The sequence below is a fragment of the Erinaceus europaeus genome, chromosome 14, assembly GCF_950295315.1.
Source record: "Erinaceus europaeus chromosome 14, mEriEur2.1, whole genome shotgun sequence".
In the NCBI taxonomy this organism is placed as follows: Eukaryota; Metazoa; Chordata; class Mammalia; order Eulipotyphla; family Erinaceidae; genus Erinaceus; species Erinaceus europaeus.
In genome coordinates this window covers 11,667,329-11,688,410 of record NC_080175.1, presented here as the reverse complement: position 1 = coordinate 11,688,410, position 21,082 = coordinate 11,667,329, and the positions used below count along the sequence as shown (strand labels likewise).

General features: G+C 42.0%; 1 protein-coding gene across 2 annotated transcripts in view; it reads right to left on the bottom strand.

Annotated features, from left to right (window-relative positions):
- Positions 1 to 6,803: 6,803 nt before the first annotated feature.
- Positions 6,804 to 21,082, bottom strand: part of GFRA1 (GDNF family receptor alpha 1) — a 275,166-nt gene continuing 260,887 nt past the window's right edge. For both annotated transcript variants that reach the window (XM_060171220.1, XM_060171221.1), the window contains exons 9-10: positions 10,050 to 10,103; positions 6,804 to 8,902 (exon numbers count right to left, since the gene is read on the bottom strand). In XM_060171220.1, coding sequence (XP_060027203.1) covers positions 8,747 to 8,902; positions 10,050 to 10,103 — 210 coding nt within the window. In that variant the 3' untranslated portion in view covers positions 6,804 to 8,746. The remainder of the gene's footprint in view (positions 8,903 to 10,049; positions 10,104 to 21,082) is intronic.

Below are 21,082 nucleotides of genomic sequence, written 5' to 3'. Positions count from 1 at the left end.
GCCCACATTTCAGAAATGCCTTCAGCTAAAGCTAAAAATTTAAAACCCGAATAAATTCCAGGCCCAGCATGCTTTGCACTCCAAGAAGATCATGTTGGATTTTGTGGCCCTACAAACATTGAAACAGAGCTTGGGGTGGGTGGGAGCCTTATGGATGGAGGCCTAAGTGTCTCTGTTCCCACAGGACCCAGAGCACCTTTACCTGCACCTGTGACAGACAGGTCCCCAGTGATTGATGATAGCCCTTTACCCACCACCTCTGATGGCCTCCGTGCTTCTCATTCCCAGGGGATTCATCAGTTGTTCCATTCTTCATCATACTTTATTCAAGCTTGAGCTGTGTTCACAGGCATCCAGGGTCACACTGTGCATTTAAAGTGTTGCTGTTCTGAAGGAGCATTATAGTAGCCTGAGGGCCAGCACAGCGGGTAGAGTGTAGCCCTTCTATGGACACAGACAAGTGAAACTCCATGGATGTTGGAGTGACACATCAGTGTCTCTCCCTCTAGCTCTTTCTATGGAAATTTAAAATAGAAATTGAGGGGGCTGGGTGGTGGTACACTTGATTAAATGCACACATTACCATGCATAGGGACCTGGGTTCTAGCCCCACTCCCTACATGCAAGGGGAAGTGTCACAAGTGTTCACCAAGTAAAGCAAGTACTATAGGCGTCTCTCTGTCTCTTTCCCTATATCCTTGTCCCCTCTCACTTTATCCTATCAAAAAAAAAAAAAAAAAGGATGGATTCATCATTCAGGCACTGAGACCCAGCAATAACCTTTGTGGAAAAAAAAATTTAGAGGCTGAGCCAGGGAAGAGCTCAGTGAGATCCTGGGTTCAACTTCTGTTGTGGCATAAAAATAAATAAATAAATAAATAAATAAATAAATAAATAAATAAATGAGCACTGATGATTCTTTAGCCTCTATGGCTATCTCAGCTCTGGAGACCCCTTCTATTCCATCAGCACCATGGCTGAGACAGCTACCCTCCAGGCCAGCCTCACAGTCCTGTGGGACCCAGGTTGTGAGCTGGCTGTTATGTGCATGTGGTCCGGAGTTCCCTCCTTGAGAATGGCTTTGAAAGATAGCTTCACTCCTCACTTACTAAGAAAACTTCAGCTTCTCTCCAGGCTGTTAAAGTGAAAACTCCTGCTGAACTCGAAAAGATGAACCTGTTTCCCCAAGATGCTGTCATAAGGTCCTATCTCCTTCAGTTACCTGGAAGCATCAGCTCCAAATGTTGTTTCCTTCCACACTAGAGATGTTCTATAGGTATCTCAGTACCTGGGTTTGTGTTTCAGGAAGCAGAGAGGCTGCAATCCCTGGGTTTCTCCGGGCAAGGTGGAATGGTCCGTCTCTTGCCAAAAACCCATACTTGTGGCAGATTTAAATCTCAGTGGACCAAGGATTGATTTCTCCCAAAGGTCACCCCTACCTTGGTCCTGTTCATTGTGGCAAATACTAGAAGCTTACTAGACACTTTGTTCCTTTGGGGAACAAAGTGCTTTTTTAAAAAAAAATTATTTATTTACTGGATAGAGACAGCCAGAAATTGTGAGGGAAGCATGACATAGAGAGAAAGAGAGACAGAGAGACACCTACCACACTGCTTCACTGCTTGTGAAGCTTTCCCCCTGCATGTGAGTACTGGAGACTCGAACCTGGATCCTCGCTCATTGTAACACGTGCGTTCAACCAGGTGCGCCACCACCCCGCCCCCAAAGTGTTGTTTTTTTGTCTTTTAGTAGGTAATGCAGGAGGGCAAATTTATAGTGGCTTTGATTTGAGTGCTTTATGAGATCTTCTCCCAGGTCACCCTCAAGAACAAGAGAGTAACACCCTTCAGTACCCATGGCCAATTGCTCAGTGACAGTAAGACAGTGAAAGCTGGACCCTGCGCTTCTTACCACTCAGCTGCCCTCTATTATATTTCTTTGTTGCCCAAAGTGTGCCGCTCATCCAGAATTAAGTGCCAACGGCGGGTCATCCTGCCCACTAGGTGTAAGCTTGATGAGAAGCACAGAGAAAATATCAAATGAAGAGCAGGGCTCTGAGGTCTGCCCAGTCTCTTGCACTTTCTACAAAAAAAAGAAAAAGAAAAAGAAAAAAAAAAAAGCAGGAGTCGGGTGGTAGCACAGCCAGTTAAGCACACGTGGCGCGAAGCTCAAGGACCGGCATAAGGATCCGGGTTCGAGCCCCTGGCTCCCCACCTGCAGGGAAGTCACTTCACAGGTGATGAAGCAGGTCTGCAGGTGTCTCTTTCTCTCCCCTTCTCTGTCTTCCCCTCTCTCCATTTCTCTCTGTCCTATCCAACAACGACATCAATAACAACAACAATAATACCTACAACAACAAAAAAAAATAACAAGGTCAACAAAAGGGAAAATAAATAAATTAAAAAAAACATTAAAAAAAAAAGAATAGGATTGCTGAGAAAGCCTGGCCCGGGGAAAAAGAGAAGAAAATCAGAGCAAACTTCCTACTGATGCTGGCGCAAAGCTTGGCAGCTGCCCTGAAGCAAAAATAAGCTCCCCGTGGCAGTGGGACAAGAAGCTGATAGTGGCACCTGCCATAGGCACTGAGCCCAAGTCGCAGCTGCACTGCTCAAATGAGTTGGGAGACCTGAGGGGGGCTTGAGCCCTGGCGGCTGTGAGCAGGCGGTGGCTCTCTGCAGGCAGTTAATTGAGGCAGGGTCTGCGTGCCTTCTCACCCCTCTGGACTGGCTCTCAGCACAAGCACACATGCAGGTGGCGTGTCACTCTGTTGTCTCTCATTGACTCCAACTGGAGAGAAACTCATCCAAAAACAGGGGGAGCAATATAGAAGGGGCTCCTGCCAAACCCAGAAGCAACAAGACAATCCCAGACCTAAGAAGGGAGCTTGGGATAGGGATTGAAGGACAAACTGATCAGTATTACCCTCAGATTACCTGGCTGGGGGAGAGGAGTCCCCTCTCCAACAAGCCAGCATCATGTGGGCTTCTAATGGAATAGGAATTTATTTCAGGGGTGGGATAGATACCATAATGGTTATGCAAACAGATTATCATGCCTGTGGCTCTGAGGTCCCAGGTTCAATCTCTTACACCACCATAAGCCACAACTGAGCAGTGCTCTGGTCTCTCATTAAAATAAAACAAAGTAGATTAGGGAGACAGCATAATGGTTATGCAGAAAGACTTTCATGCATAAGAGTTAAGGCCCCAGGTTCAAACTCCCACTGAACCTTAAGGCAGGGCTGAGCTCTGGATGACCCCCCCAGCCCTCCCACACATACCTCTTGTGTGTATTCCCCCCGTATATCTCTTACTAAAATAAAATATTTTAAATAAAATACTAAAAAAATTTAATTTGGGTAGGTTGGAAATCTACAGTGACTAGTGAAGATGGGGAATAATACTTGTTGTATGCTTTACATTGGGTTGTTCTAGATCTCCCCCGCCAAGAGAATTGGATCAGTCCAGTTAGTTTTGCGGCGCTTGGCCCCGCCCCTAGGAACCCCACCTGAGTTAGAGAGTTCCACAGTTGGAGAGTTGAAGAGTGCCAGAGTTCCAGAGTTGCAGAGTTCGAGTTAGAGAGAGTGCTTGCGCCGCCGCAAAGAGACAGCAGAGTTCTGTTTGGTGATTAGTTTGGTTTAGTTTATGAATCGTTGTTCCTGAATAAAGAAATACAGCTTCCCTGCCCAGCCGTATGTCTCTGGTCGACTCTGTTACCCGCCCGTGAAGCAAGCCCAGCCAGCAAGAGCCTACGAATTTTAACAACAAATACTGTTACTTAGAATGGCCAGAGGTATCTGACCATATTCCCAGCTGTTAATTATTCTGAAATTTCTACAAGGAAATTCTTTCCTCTGCTATCTAAGTATCATCTTTGGCTTGCTTCCCACCCGTGTTATCTAATTCAAGAAACTCTTGCTGTTTTGACAAGGTTCTTCTTATTTGGATCATTAGAGAAGAGTTGACAGAAGGTACCACCTGTGACCCCAGGTCTCCCGTGATACCTGGGTTTTTGTTGCCTCTCTCTACTCCCCAAGATGAGTGTGCAGTGGCCCTTTTGCTGAGCCTCAGCCATCGGAAATTCACCTGTCTGGTGTTGCTACCCTTGTCTTTCTCGAGAAAAAAGTGGGTGTCACACAGTCAGTTCTGCTCACTCCAAGAGCAGAGTAGCAAAGATCCTTGGGGTATAAATCCAGGGAAAACAAAAACACAGCTAGAAAATCAGAAAACACAAACTCACCTAAGCAGTCCCTTCCTGGCCCAGAGTTCATTGAGTCAGCAAGTTGTGCATGTCTGACTATGTGAATGAATGAAAATGTATTTTCCTCGGAGACCACTAGTTTGTAAATAACAACAACAGAAGTACATTTGTGTTAGGCTCTAAGAAAAGAATTTGCTAATTATGTCAGCTCCCAAATGCAAATGCTCTTGCATTTCTTTTTCCCAGCACTTTACACTGACTTGAAAATGCTTCCGCTCTCCCACACTCCTTGTTCAGCAGATGGAGTGTTTGGGAGTGTCTGATTTAAGACTACAAAGGGGCAGGTGGGAAACGGGCTGCAGCTGGAGACACCCGACCTCGAAGCCAGTGTGAGAGGTAGACCAGCTGAATACAGATCAAACCTCAGCCACCATAGTTCTGAGGGGTGCCTGGCCCTACCTTTGATGAACCTGAATAACATGGCCTCTTAAGTCATATTTTCCTATAGAGTACAACACTGCTTTTTTATTATTATTGTCGTTGTAGTTATTATTGATGTCATTGTTAGATAGGACAGAGAGAAATGGGAAGAAGAATAGAACAGAGGGGGAGAGAAAGACACCTGCAGACCTGCTTCACCGCCTGTAAAGCAACTCCCCTGCAGGTGGGGAGCCGGGGGCTCGAACAGGGATCCTTATGCCAGTCCTTGCACTTCATGCCGTGTTAACTTAACCTGCTGCTGCGCTACCGCCAGACTCCTGACACTGCTTCTAAAAAATATCGGGTAGTGGGAATTGTGTGGAACTGCACCCCTCTTATCCTATGGTTTTGTTAATGTCTCCTTTCTTAAATAAAAAAAAAATTAGATGTTCTTTTCTTATTTCTCAGCTTCTATGAGTGAGATCATCCCATAGTCACCCTTCTCTTTTTGGCTTATCTCATGATTCCTTCAAATTCCATCCAAGAGGAGGTGAAGGGAGCCCCAGAGAGTGGAGCACCCAGTTAAGCACACATTATCACCATGCACAAGGACCCGGGTTTGAGCTCCCACTCCCCACCTGCAGTGAGACTGCTTCATAAATGGTGAAGCAGGTCTGTAGGTTTCCATCTTTCTCTACCCTCTCTCCATCTTCCCTTCTCTCTCAGTTTCTCTCTGTCCTATCAAGTAAAAATAGAAAAAAAAAAAAAGGGGGGGATGGCCAGGAGCGGTGGATTCATAGTGCAAGCACTGAGCCCCAGCAATAACCCTGGTGGCAAAAACAAACAAGCAAAAAAGGAAACAAACAAACAGAAAAACCAAAGAGGATGAAGTGGAGGTGAGGAGTTAGTGTCTTGCAGAAATTGACAAATTTTACTCATGTATCAACAACTGTCTTTACTGTTTACTATAAATCATTAATTCCCCCTACTAAAATTTTCAAAAAAAAAAAAGTTCTTGATGGAAACCCATCACACTTTCGATAGTTAGTTATACTTATTGGAAAAAACCAACCACGTAATTCTCAACTTACTTTTTCTCCAGCAGCCTTAAACAATTAGATCTGGGAAGAAAAGGGGAGAGGGAGGGGGAGGACAAGGGGGAGGAAGGAGTACCTGCTGTGCTTTCTGAATCTTCCCTTTTACTGTGTACTTCATGTTCTCCATGAGAAGAGACCCTCAAACGCATATTGGTCAGAGACAGTCAACAAGGTGGAATGAATGTGCTTCTAACATGTTTGAGAAGATGGCTTTTCTTTTTTTTTATTCTAAGAGTCCTGATCTACATGCACTTAAGTTAGCATTTGTATTTTGTCAAAACCGACTACAGTGTGATGTTCTCTGCAAGACAGAGAAGCCTCAGCTAATGAGCTCTGTATTTGGTGAAATCCTCTATGTAAGAACTGAAGGACAAGGAAAAATATATATATATATATATTGCTTTTAGCAATACAAAAAGTCAGATACAAAAGGGCCATACATCTCTTGTCTGCTCTAGCCTTTGAACAAATGGTAATGTTTCAGGATCACTCTGGAAAACAAACGGAATAACTAGGAGTCACACCTGCCAGAGAAGAACTTGACTGGCATAGAATCTCTCGAAAATGTTGTCATAGAGCATCCTTCCCCGTTTATTTGATCAGCAATTTATTTCCAGATTGAGGATCTGGAAACTCTAATGCATATACTTCTATCCTGCAAGAAAAATGAGATCTCACTGGTGATAGATGAGGCTTTTCAGAGATTCATTTATGAGGTGCCTGCCCATGCGTTCTTTGACGAAGACGACCCTTGTTAGCTCTGCTAACTCTCATTTCCTCTTTGGTCATCTGAAGCTAATTAGTGTTGCTGTTTGCTGCAGAAGAAATCAATAGCTTTCTGCAGCAGATCACAGAGAATCAGACCCATATGCAATTAGTCCAGTCTAGATACATAGAGATCCCTTAATTAAAACAAAATATACTTTGTAAAAGATAGGCTTTCAAAGATGAGTGGAATCCCAACATTTCGACACATTTTGTGTGTCAAGTCAGAGTCTTTATGGAAACTTCCACTAATCAGATTTGTTGGATGTACTTCCCTTGAATTTTGAAGTGAAAATTAAAAAAAAAAAAATCAGTCCTGGGTCTTATACATTTATGTTTATTAACATTTGGATATAAATGTACTTTAAACACCAATAGAGCTAAAAGACTATGCTTTTGTTTTGAATTGAATCGATTTCCCACCCCAGAAATTTGATTGATTCTTACAAGGCAAACATCAGCGGGCAAAAGGGGGAATCACTATGAAGTGTGCACCTTGGTTCCTCCTGCAGCCCCCTTGCTGCTGGGGGAGAAGAAAGCTAGTATTTCTAGCACTCTCTATTCAGGTGAAATCCCCTCTTCTCTATTCAGTATGTTTGGGAGAAACACAGCTACCAGTACTGGAGTCACTGGATATTCTGAATCTCGCCATTTCAACCAGACTTCACAAGTACACTTTAGGATCTGTTCATTTGAGGATGAGAAGGATGGGAGATGATATGCAGTTATCAAGCCAGATGCCTCGGGGATCCAGAATCCTGTTGTGTTTGGTGTGTCTGTGTCAACCAATGTAGTTCCACAATCCTATGGTGCAGCCTCTTCATCCAGGAATCTGCTTTCTTTTTCATATATGCAGTTACAGTCTGTCAGAGGAGCTGAGCAAAACTCTACTCAGGGCTACTGATGACAACTTTCAAAACAAACAGCAGTCAAGCCATTCTGCTCCAGTGTAAATACATAAAGTCTATCCTTAGGAGAATGCAGACCCCTGCCAAAGATTTGATTCAGACGTGAGCAGAGCATGCCCTGTCCCTGTCTCACACAAAGCTTTCCTTTGCCAGGTAACCAATCATGTCAATGAGCCAGGGTGCCATCACACATCACAAAATGTTTACAGGTGCCCGCCAGTGTCCTCTCAGGTCCGCGTGCTTGCATCTGAATGACAGATAAGACAACGTCTGGGGTCTCTGTTTCCTCCTGCCTGTCCACAGTAATACGATGCAGAGCCTCCTTTCACAGTTGGAGGCTCCTCAGAGTCTGCTTTTGAAGAGCTGGGTGCATGAACATGAGTATTGGAGCTCACACTACTTTATGGGGGGGGGGAGGAATAAGCTCCAGGGATTTTGTATTAAACCATCAGTAAAAAATGAAGACAAGATCATTACATTCAAAATATAGAAAGCCAATAGTGGAAACCATTTAGTAGGAAATTTTTGTTTTCTACATATAACCTCATACATGTAAAGAGTATTAGAGCAAGGCTCCAACTAAGCTTGACTTGTTAATTGCAGGGCTTCTCACTCAGGTAAGGCTTTAGGGGACTGTTGTTTAGTGCTTAGACTCCTGTGAGCTTTTTGCTCACTCTTGGTCTCTACTTGGGGCTAGAAGATGGACACTTGTGGTGACGGGGATTTTCTGTTTGGTAGGAGAGTGCAAAACTGTTTACACTACACAGACATGTACAGAAACTTGAAGAAGGCTAGTACAGAGAGAGGAAGAGAGAAGGGCACTGGTATGAGCTTGTTTACATTAAGTCCACCTGGATCCTCTCCGTGAGGATCTCCACTTGATACTCATCACAGACTGAAGTTATGTTACCAACAATCAAAGCTATCCCAGGAGCCATGGAAGATTCGTTAGAAAGACTAACTCTTTTTCTAGCTGGGTAAAGGTCAGAATGAAATGGTTGAAATCACCACCATCGTCATGAAAAACATGGTCCCAGTTTTCTCTGCAAAGAGATTCACCACCTGGTCCCTTTTCAATTCAGCATGCCCTGAAGCCTTCTTGTGAGTTTGGAATGTAGCTCTGGTTATCCCACAGAAGCCCTAAGGATCACAAGAAGCTTTCTTGAAATAAAAAGGAAACATAACAAAACAAAACAAAAAAAGATAAGCATAAAGTTCCAGTTGGATAAAACTGTTGTAGCAGTGCCTCAACTGAGCTCCTAAAACTGGAATTTCAGATATACAAGAGGACAGGAAACAGATAACTTGGTTTGTGTGTTTTTACAGGTCCGTATGTTATATATATTTTTAATGCAGCTACGATGTTTCCACCAAGGATAGAGATAACAGGGTGGACAGGGCAGTCACCACCAGAACCAGCAGTGGGCTCAGCCTGCAGCTCGGAGGGGCAGCCATTGATTTTGTGGTTATGTGGCTGGAAGCACCAGCGAGACCATCCTTTTCATAATCGTGCTGTAAGAAAGAAGGATTTCATCATCACACATGAAGCCATTCTATGACAGTATTTTAACTGTACTCTTTCTCTCTACCACCCTAAGCCCCAGATGGTTGTATTGCTCACCAAAACTGGCCAAGAGTTTACCACTGAGACTCTGATTCACTAACTTACAGTTTTAGGTGAAGGATCAGAATCTGATGAGAGTTCAATGCTTTTAATAAACTGTCTGACCAAGGCATAATACAGTTTCTTTATTATGGGTTGTTAAAATTCTTTTGTGTGTGTGTGTGTGTGGGGGGGCTATTAATAACATACTGGTTTTGCAAAGAGGCTCTCATACCTGAGTTTCCAGAGTTTTACATTCAGTCTCTAGTACTAGTAGAAGCCAGAGCTGAGCAGAGCTCAGGTATAAATAAATAAATAAATAAATAAATAAATAAATAAATAAATAAATAAATAAAACTTCTCTTGGGAAAAACACTTGAAGTATTCCTCCCATTGTTGCTTTCCCACTCCTCCACTCCATAAGTACCCCAGGGCCTCCATGACTCGGTTCAACTCCAGGTTTTATAGGTGAAGGAGACTCTGTGCTGCTCAGTGGTTAGACAATTCAAGCCCAAATCCAGGCTTTTGGATTCCCAGTCAGCACAGATACCCTTTCCATGAGCAATGCTTCCACTTCCATCCCCAACACTGTCTCAATCCCACAATGCCACACTCCATCACAATGAGCTGTGAATGGCCTATGGAAGAAGGACATAGTTCCCGACTCTGTTTTGCTGTGGAGGTCAAATACAATGATCAGAGGCTGCCAGAGGATCCTGGGAAGCAAAGTTATCCTGTATCTACTCTGCCAGATGATTTTATTGGACTCTGACCATAGTCTCCTGGCATTTGTAGCTGGATCTAGTTGTCAGATAAGGATTCTAGTCCACTAGCTTAACTCTTAGCTTTAAGTTCTACCTGACATTTATCTCTGAATTTGTATACCAGGATCTTCTCATGTCCCCTTGCTCAAAGGGCAGAGGAACAGGGATGGTCTCATATACTTCTGCCGAAAATGAATTCTTACTTCTTTTTTGAACTGTTTGCAACATACCTTTTCCGACAAACACAGTCTTTACCTCTAGAAACATAGGGAGATCAAAAAATAGAACTTACATCAGAAAGACAGAGGTGTGTGCTTCCCGACATGTTGGATTTTAGCTTCTGTGCCTGGAAAGAGACAAACACATATGCACAAAGTCACTCACATGCAACATGGGATGTGAAATCACTGATGACCCACCAATTAACAAGAAATGCAGGAGCTGGAGTCGGGTGGTAGCGCAGTGAGTTAAGCACAGGTGGCACGAAGTGCAAGGACCGGCATCAGGATCCGGGTTCGAGCCCCCAGATCCCCACCTGCAGGGGAGTCGATTCACAGGCTGTGAAGGAGGTCTACAGGTGTCTTTCTCTCCCCCTCTCTGTCTTCCCCTCCTCTCTCCATTTCTCTCTGCCCTATCTAACAATGATGACATCAATAACAACAACAACAATAATAACTACAACAATAAAACAACAAGGGCAACAAAAGGGAAAATAAATAAATAAAGTATAAAAAAAATTTAAAAAGAGATATATAGGAACAACATCCAAGAACTCCACAATTATGAACTCACATAAAGAGATGACAGGTAAAGTTCATTTAAATAACACATGTCACTGAGTCTAATATATTGCCATGTTAATGTGTGACCAATTTAAAATTTATTGAAATAGATTACATTTTTTTAAAAGTCTTTAAAAATTTGATATGCTTGGTTCAGTATGTTTTTACATATATTTGTTCCCTTTCAAAATCTCAACCATTATCATGGCTCATAATTATTTGGGACAACACTATAGAAAAAGTCATTTATATTTCTGAAGGATAAGTTTTATTATTACTATTATTTTGCCTCCAGTATTATTGCTGGGGTTCAGGACCTGCACTATAAATCCATGGTTCCCGGAGGCCATTTTTTCCATTTTGTAGCCCTTCTTGTTGCCCTTGTTATTGTTGTTGCCATTGTGGTCATTGTTATTGGATAGGACAGAGAGAAATCTAGAAAGGAGGGGAAGACAGAGAAAGATAAGACACCTGCAGACTTGCTTCACTGCCTGTGAAGCGACGCCCTGTAGGTGGGGAGCTGGGGGCTCAAACTGGTATCCTTACACCAGTCCTTGCGCTTCGCACCATGTAGGCTTAACACACTGTGCTACTGCCTGGCCCTGTTGGTCTGCTTCTAAATTCTGCTTCTAAGACCCCCTTCTGTTTCATTGGTATAATCCCCCCTGCTTAACACTGTATTCTATTTACATAACCACTGTTAACTAAGCACCGCCCTGCCTCCAGGGCATCAGTTTAATCCTCAGTGTTTTGCACACTTTTTCATTCTCCCCACCCCCTATCCTACGTACATCCTATTCGGACCTGACACTTCTGCCTCAGGAGAAATAAGGACAGGATTGTGATTAGAGGTAGCTTAGATTGCACTGCGTTCCACATGAATAAAGGCTGTACTGCGTACCACTCAGCCATGAGTCCCTGGTCATCTCTCTCTCCCACCCGTGAAGCTAGCGTAGCATGGCCCCAGACAAATTTTGATAAGTGCCTTTGAAGTAAACGTGCTGCAACAACAACAACAACAACAAAAATCTCCATGTATTAGTCACCAACCAGGTCCTTATTTAGTGACCTACTTTCTTACTGACTGCTCAGAGTTATACCAGCTACCTGATGAGTAGGTACAGTGTTGAGGTGTGAGAGCTCTGGCCACAGGAAAAGGCAGCACAGCAGTTCAACTTCAAGCATCTCCTCTTGCATCACCGTTCTGCTTCAGTCTTGTTCCTATGGTCCCTTAGTGTGCCCTAGATTAGCATTTTCTCTCTATGTATATTTGCACTTTATTATGAACCCCACTACACAAATGCCCTCTATTTTTAATTGTAGCATAGCACACTACCGAACAAGACATTCACAAGCATATTAAAACGTTATGAATGATGCAAAGGTGCTATTAAACTTTCTAAAGAAGTATTCTATGTCTGAAATATGGTTGGTGAGAGATGGCTCCTCAATTATTGACAGATTTATCAATCTGATTTCAGGAATGAAACCTAGTCACTGAGTGAGACACCCTGCCTAGAGCTAGACCTCCCCAGAGCTTGCTTGTCTTTTCATTTGTTTAATTCACTTGCTTATTTGTTTCTCCAGTCAACATTGAGCTCTTTCTCAAAAATGAATATACGTTAATATGACCTGAAGGAACCTTCAGGTTCCCACCCAAGAATTCAATTCAAGAAAAGGTTCTGCTGGTTAAACAATTACAATGAAAAGTGCTGACCAAGGACAACCCTCTCATGTTTTTTTAAAATTTATTTATTTCCTTTTTGTTGCCCTTGTCGTTTCCATTGTTGTTGTAGTTATTATTGTTGTTGATGTCGTCATTGTTGGATAGGTCAGAGAGAAATGGAGAGAGGAGGGGAATACAGAGAGGGGAAGAGAAAGACAGACACCTGCAGACCTGCTTCACCGCCTGTGAAGCGACTCCCCTGCAGGTGGGGGGCCAGGGGCTCAACTGGGAACCTTACGCAGGTCTTGGGCATTGCGCCATGTGTGCTTAACCCGCTGCGCTACCGCCCGACTCCCAACAACCCTTTCGTTTGATAAAAGAAAGCAAGCAGAGGGCAGAGAAGGCAAAGGACTTACTTACCCAAGTTCATACAGTGATTTACATGTAGACTCAGGACCTATGTCCAAAACCCTTGAATGAAAACGTGTCCTTTCAGGGCAATTGCGCAGCAGGTTAAAAGCACATGGCGCAAAGTGCAAAGACCAGCCTAGGATCCCAGTTCGATCTTCCAGCTCCCACAAGGCAGGGGGTGGGTTGCTTCACAAGCAGTGAAGCAGATCTGCAGGAGTTTATATTTCTCTTCCTCACTTCTCTCAATTTCTCTCTGTCCTACCCAACAACAATAGTAACAACAAGAGCAACAAAATGGAAAAAAACAGCCTCCAGGAACAGGGGATTTGTAGCACAGGCACGGAGCCCCAGTGATAACCCTGGAGGGCAAAAAAAAATAATAATAATAATAATCTTTTCCTAGAGGTCAGGCAGTGTGTGGCACACCCGGTACCCAGTTAAGCACACATAGCACTATGCACAAGGACCCATGCAAGGAACCTGGCTTGAGCCCCCGCTCCCCACATGCGGGGGTGGGGGGGCATTTCAGAGAGGTGAAGCAGGTCTGCAGGTGTATTTTCTTTCTCCCTCTCTATCTCTCCCTTCCCTCTCAATTTCTCTTTATCCTATGGAATAAAAAGGGGGAAAAAAATCCACTAAGAGCAGTGGGTCCATAGTGCTGGCACTCAGCCCTAGTGACTGAAGGCAAAAAAACAAGTGTGCTTTCTGTCATGCTTGAGACTTCATGTCTACTCAACCACAAATACACACACAGAATCTTTCCTGTAACCCATCTCAAAGCAGGTGTGTGGTGGAAGGAAAGACAGGGGCTCATTTGCCCCCAAAGATAACGCTGGTTAAAGGAGCTCAGCAGAAGTGACATGCATGAGGACCTAGGCAAGATTCCCAGATATGCCAGAGTAGTGCTGTTTCTCACTCATACCAGAACAAAAAAATGCATAAATAAATCTTACAGTAAGAATCACACCTGAATCCAGCAGTCCAGCAGGACTTAACCACCTACCTCTGTGTGCAATACACTGGCAGGCTGCCTATCTTAGGGAAATATTCCTCACTCACTAAAGACTCAATGGACTGAAATGGCAGCGGGTACACCCAAGAAGTAATTTATTGACCATAATGCTACTTGGGAGGCATCATAATCCTTACCTGTATTTGCATATGCCAGCTGTGAATATGAAATAGAAACCTTTAAGAAGGCATCAAGAATAAGACACTGTGAAGCATCCCCAGGCTGTTCAAAGGTCACTAAATGTTATGTCTAAGAGGATGTGAGGGGAAATGGGAAGAGGAACTGAATCTTACTCAAAAGCCTACTTTTCCTCTATATTAATAATAAGTCTGGCCCACTGCATCATTACCTCCAGAGAATAATGGGTAGAATTTGACATGTTTTATTTCTCTTCAGGACTAGAATTCTGCCCAGACATCAAAATGGCCTTAAAACATCATATGCTGACTTTTTTTCTTTTACTTTTTAAAATATCTTTATTGGGGAATTAATGTTTAACATTCAACAGTAAATACAATACTTTGTACATGCATAACATTTCTCAGTTTTCCATATAACAATACAACCCCCTCTAGCTCCTCTTAACAGAGGACCTCCTTAGACCTGTATTCTCCCACCCACGCCCCCACCAACCCCAGAGTCTTTTACTTTGGTGCAATACACCAATTCCAGTTCAGGTTCTACTTGTGTTTTCTCTTCTGATCTTTTTTTTTTTCAACTTCTGAGAGTGAAATCATCCAATATCCATCCTTATATTTCTGACATATTTCCCTTAACATGAATTTTTCAAGGTCCATCCAAGATTGGCTGAAAATGGTGAAATCAACATTTTTTATAGCTGAGTAGTATTTCATTGTGTAGATATACCACAGCTTGCTCAGCCACTCATATATTGTTGGACATCTGGGTTGCTTCCAGGTTTTGGCTATTACAAATTGTGCTGCTAAGAACATATGTGTACACAGATCTTTTTGGATGGATATGTTGGGTTCCTTAGGATATAGCCCCAGGAGAGGAATTGCAGGATCATAGGTTAAGGTCCATTTCTAGCCTTCTGAGACTTCTCCAGACTATTCTCTACAGAGGCTGGACCAATTTACATTCCCACCAGCAGTGCAGGAGGGTTCCTTTGACCCCACACCCTCTCCAGCATTTGCTGCTGTTACCTTTTCTGATGTATGACATTCTCACAGGAGTGAAGTGATATCTCATTGTTGTCTTGATTTGCATTTCTCTGACAATCAAAGACTTGGAGCATTTTTCATGTGTTTCTCAGCCTTTTGGATCACTTCTGTCCATGTCCTCTCCCCATTTTAGGATGGGGTTATTTGTTTTCTTGTGGTTGAGTTTGGCAAGCTCTTTATATATTCTGGTTATTAGCCTCTTGTCTGACATATGACATGTAAAGATATTCTCCCATTCTGCGAGAGGTCTTTTGGTTTGGGTAGTGGTTTCTTTTGCTGTACAGAAGCTTTTTAATTTGATATAGTCTCTTAGGTTTATGTTTGCCTTAGTCTTCTTTGTAACTAGATTTGTTTCATTGAAGATGTCTTTAAAATTTATGCAGAAAAGAGTTCTGCCAATATTTTCCTCTAAGTATCTGACAGTTTCTGGTCTGACATCCAAGTCCTTAATACACTTGGAATTAACTTTTGTATTTTGTGAAATATAGTGGTTCAGTTTCATTCCTCTGCATGTTTTAATCCATTTTTTTCAACACCATTTGTTGAAGAGACTCTGCTTTCCCCATTTCATAGTCTGGGCACCTTTGTCAAAGATTAGATGTCCATAGGTGTGGGGGCTCACTTCTGGGCTCTCAATTCTATTCTACTGGTCAGTGTGTCTATTCATGTTCCAGTACCAAGCAATTTTGATGACAATGGCCCTATAGTACAATTTGAGATCTGGGAATGTGATGCCTCCAGTTCTGTTCTTTCTTCCCAAGATTGTTTTGGCAATTCTAGGTCTTTTCTGGTTCCAGATAAACATTTGTAGCATTTGTTCTTTTCTCCTAAAAATGTGGTTGGGATCTTGATGGGGATAGCATTAAATTTGTATATGGCTCTGGGAAGTATATTCATTTTGATGATGTTAATTCTTCCAACCCATGAACATGGAATATCTTTCCACTTCTTTGTGTCTTTTTCAATTTCCTTGAGTAGTGACTCATAATTTTCAATATACAAGTCTTTCACTTTTTTGGTTACGTTTATTCCACGTATTTTATTGTTTTTGTTACTACAGTAAAAGGAACTGATTTCTGGATTTCAACTTCTTCTACCTTATTGTTTGCACACAGGACTGCCACTGACTTTTGGATGTTAATTTTGTAGCCTGACACCTTACTATATGGCCTGATGATTTCAAAAAGCTTCTTGTTTGATTCCTTAGGTTTTTCTATGTATACTATCATGTCATCTGCAAATAGGGAGAGTTTGGCTTCTTCTCTTCCAATCTGTATGCCTTGAATTCCTTGCTCCTGCCTGATTGCTATGGCAAGAACTTCCAACACTATGTTGAATAGTAATGGTAATAGTGGGCAGCCCTGTCTAGTACCTGATCTGAGGGGCAATGTTTCCAGTTTTTCACCATTGAGTATGATGTTGGCTGTAGGTTTGCTACATATAAACTCCAGTATCTTGAGGAATTTTCCATCTATTCCCATTTTTTTGTAGTGCTTTGATCATAAAGGGGTGTTGTATTTTGTCAAAGGCTTTCTCTCCATCTATTGATATGACCATGTGGTTTTTGGTCTTGCTTTTGTTGATGTGGTGGATCACATTGATTGATTTATATATATTAAACCAACCTTGCATGTTTGGGATAAACCCCACTTGGTCATGATGAACAATCCTTTTAATATACTGCTGTATCCAGTTGGCTAGGATTTTGTTCCATCTTTTAGCATCTATGTTCATCAGAGATATTGGTCTGTAGTTTTCTTTTTTGGTTGTGTCCCTGTCTGCTTTCAGTATCAAAGTTGGCTTCATAGAAGATGGAAGGGAGTATTCCAATGTCTTCAATCTTCTGGAAGACTTTTAAAAGTAGAGGTATTAGTTTTTCTTTGAAGGTTTTGTAGAATTCATTTGTAAAACCATCTGGTCCAGGACTTTTATTTTTGGGAAGATTTTTGATAACTGTTTTCAATTTCATTAGCTGTGGTGGGCCTGTTCATTTTATCTAGTTCCTCTTTACTTAATTTTGGAAGTTTGTAGGTATCTAGGAACTCATCCATTTCTTCCAGGTTCTCTAGCTTGGTGGCATATAGTTGTTCATAGAAGCCTCACATGATATGTTGAATTTCTGCAATGTCTCTTGTAATATCTCCTCTTTCATTTATGATCCAATTTATTTGGGTCTTCTCCCTTTTTTGTTTCGTGAGTCTGGCTAAAGGTTTGTCGATTTTGTTCACTCTTTCAAAAAACCAACATTTACTTTCGTTGATCTTTTGTATGGTTTTCTTATTTTCAATGTTATTGATTTCTGCCCTAACTTTAGTGATTTCTGTCCTTCTGGTTGCTTTAGGGTTCCTTTGTTCTTCTTCTTCTAGGTCTTTAAGATGTGCAATCAGGCTGTTTATTTGTAACTTTTCTTGTTTCCTAATATGTGTTTGTGTGGCTTTGAACTTCCCTCTCAATATTGCCTTAGCTAGGTCCCAAATATTTTGATAGCTTGTGTTTTCATTTTCATTGAACTCTTGAAACAATTTGATTTCTTCCTTTATTTTCCTCTTTGACCCAGTAGTTGTTAAGTAGTGTACTGTTGAGCTTCCACATTTTGGGGACTATTACTAATCTTTTGTTGATTGTTAAGTGTTAGTTTAATTCCACCGTGATCTGAGAATGTGCTTGGGATGATTTCAATGCTCTTGAATTTGCTGATGCTCTCTTTGTGGCCTTGAGAATGACCTATGTGGACTTGAGTAAAATGTGTATTCCAGTTTCTTGGGATGAATGACTCTGAAAATGTCCAATAGTTCTAGTTTATCTATCTCCTTATTTAGCTCCCTCATGTCTTTATTGATTTTATGCCTGGATGACCTGTCAATTTAAGAGAGTCCCTTACTATGACTGTGTTGCTGTTAATATATTGCTGTAGCTCTTTCAGTAGATGTTTGATGTATTTAGATGGCTTCTCATTGGGTACATAGATGTTAATAATTAAGTACTTTTGGTTGACTGATCTACTGAGCATTAAGTAGTGTCCATCCCTATCTTTTTACATTTTATTTAAGGTCTATCATGTCTGATATGAGAATAGCTGTTACTGCCCTTTTTGTGGGCCTTTGGCCTGTATGATAGTTTTCCATCTTTTAACTTTGAGTCTGTGTTTGCCTTGTTGAGTTAGGTGGGTTTCATATTGTTGGGTTGTGTTTTCTGATCCATTTTCCTACATCTTCCTACTCTGTGCCTTTTAATAATAGGTGAATTCAGGGCATTGACATTTATTGATATCAAAGATTGAAGGTATTTTAATGACAATCTTGTAGAGTTTTAGAGTGTTCTAATAGATGGCCTATTTATGGTGGTCTGACTGTTTATAGACTTTTCAGAACTTATTTCGGGCAGGCTTGGTGATAGTTGATTCTTTTAACTCTTGCTTGTCTGAGAAGTTTTTGATGTCTCCATCTAGTCTGAATGACAGTCTAGCAGGATATAGTAGTTTTGGTTGAAAGCCTCATTGAGCACTCTATAGATATCTTGCCATTCTCTTCTTGCCTGTAGTGTTTGTGTGGAGAAGTCTGCTCCTAATCTTATGGGTTTTCCTCTGTAGGTAACTCTTTATTTTTCTCATGCAGCCTCAGGATCCTTTCTTTATCCTTTTTCCTTTCCATTCTAAATATGATGTGTCATGGTGTCTTTAAGTCTGGGTTAAGTTTGTTTGGGAACCTCTGGGCTTCTTGAATCTTTATGTCTTTAGAAGTTTTCAGCTATTATGTCCTGAAGAATTCTTTCTTCCCCTCCCTCTCTTTCTTCCTCAGGTAAGCCAATAATACGTATATTATTTCTTTTGAAGTCATCTCATAGGTCTCTGTTGTTATGTTCAGTATCTCTTAATCTCTTTTGAGATCTCTTACTTCTTTTTTAGTTGTCTCTAATTCGTCCTCGATCTTGCTAATTCTGTCTTCAGCCTCATTTATTCTATTCTCTCTCCCCTCTACTGTTTTCTGGAATTCATCTACTTTGTTACCCTGTTCTGATACTGTTTTAGTTTGTTCAGCTAGTTGTGTTCTTAGCTCAACTATTTCAGCATTCAGCTAACAACCTTGAGATAATTAGTGTTTTCTTCCAGAGTCCCATTAGTTGTTTCTGCATTTCTGATGACAATTCTTTCAAACTCTCTACTCCTGTGATTATTTCCTTAAATAGTGTTCTGATGTTGACCTCATTATTTTGTGCTTCAGCCTTTGTGGGACTTTTAGGTGGACTCTTGTCCTGGTTCATTTCTCCAACATTTCTTCTTGTTGGTTTAACCATTTTATATAGTATGTTATGAGGTCCCTCTCAGTACTTTTCAAATTACTGATCACTCTTGCCTGGATTGACTTGTGCCTAAGTAAGGTAATTAAAGGGTTCACAGTTGTGGAAGTTGACAGTTGTTTCAATAGTATTTTAATCCCTGAATTGGAGCACAGTGGCTTAAAAGCCTCTTTTGTTCTTTTTCTTCCCTGTAGGCTATGGGAGCCTGAGGGCTTTTAAACTATAAGTAGGCTTCTTAGCTTAATCACTGACTCCTGACCAAGAGATAAAGCAGGGGTGGGGCAGAGATAATCCAGTGGTTATGCAAAGAGACTTTCACAGCCCCACTGCTAGGTCACCGAGGTATAGATTTTCTCCTGAGTTTCCTTGTTAGTTCTCTGTCCCCTAGTGTTAGCACAGGGCCTCCCTGCCGCTTCTCCAGCTTCTGAGGGCAATAGCAGTGGAGACTCACAGTTGCATTTGGTGAGTCTCATGGAAGTCCTCTCCTCCCTTCAGCTGTCCTCTTGTTCGTAAAACAGACTGGAGGTGGTGTCTCAACTGACAAACTGCAGGACTGTTACCAGCCACTTAATCTCTCCCTAGGCTCCTCTATGTCCATGGGCCACAAGTGTTTGCACTCACTGATGATTTGGTGGGTTCCTGAAGTCAGTTGTTGTAGTCCTGTATTGTTGTGGTCCCAGGTGATCTCCTTTAGTATTCTTAGTTGACCCGGGAGAGGAGAGGAGAGAAACACAGCTGCTGCTGCTCCATAGCCCCACCTCTGGACATGATAATTCTGCTGTCTTTTCTTTCTTTCTAGGCCATAGTCCACCAAAAACAGAATAAACCCTCCCTAAGGGCCTTTGCATCACTAAGAATTTCACTAACATGGGTTGAGAAGGCAGCCTAATTTCTAATCTAGAGCATATGATGCCTTCAAGTTTTCTCTGTGGTCTGGCTATAGAAGACATGCACTTCTGTCTCATAGGGCACAGTGACTGTGAAGTTCCCAAGGGCTAAATCTATTTGATGAGTAACTGCATGCAGAACTTTTCATCATACACACATCATCTGTGATATCCACTAGCTTGACGTAGTCACTTTGGAAACCTTATTCCAATCATTTAATACATTGCGGGCAATGGTACTAGCATTTGAATTCCACCAACAGGCTAGCTTCAGCCTCTGGTTCTGTATAGGAAGATTTCTGATACTCATTCATCACTAAGAGTTCAACTGTGTGTAGGATAATAGGCCTACAGTTAGGCAGACTTGCATTTCCCCTTCTATTTGAGGGTGACAGGGTTCAACCACGTGGGAAGAGAAAGGGACCCAGCTATGTATGGTATGAATGAAGTGGAACATAAGTGTCTTTATTGCCCCAAAGTCTTACTAATATCACTACAGCTGTGCTCCCCTACCCCCAGCTCATCTCTTGATGGCTGTTTTAGGTGACATAACTGGATGAGCTGAATAAACACAGTTATGTGGAGCTAGGCTGGCACATATGTTCAGGGAAAATGCCTAGAAGGCATTTAACAAGAGAGGATCTTGTTAACACCTCTCTAAACCACAGAAACATTTAGCATCCAAACACAGAAATCCTCTTCTTATGGGGCCAGCAGGAGTCTCTTTCCTCTTTCCCTCTCTATCTCTCCTTTCCCTATCAAGTTCTCTGTCTCTATCCAATAAGTAAATAAATAAAATATTTAAAAAATTATCTGCTTATATAGTACATTAATACAGCCTCTCAGCAAGAGAGGGGTGCTGGTGGGACCTGACCCCCTCCTACCTTCAAGACTGTAGCACTGAGGCCCTGCAGTCTCACCTGAGCCTAAGGTAGGAAAAAGTGTTAGGAACTACTTGAATGACAGGCAGCACTTGGGTATCTGAATCAAAGAACTGCCCATAAACTGGAGTGCCTTTCAAATCCTCCACTGAACCAGAGCACATGCTTCAAAATGAGGGCCAATTATTTGAGCACAGTCTCAGCCA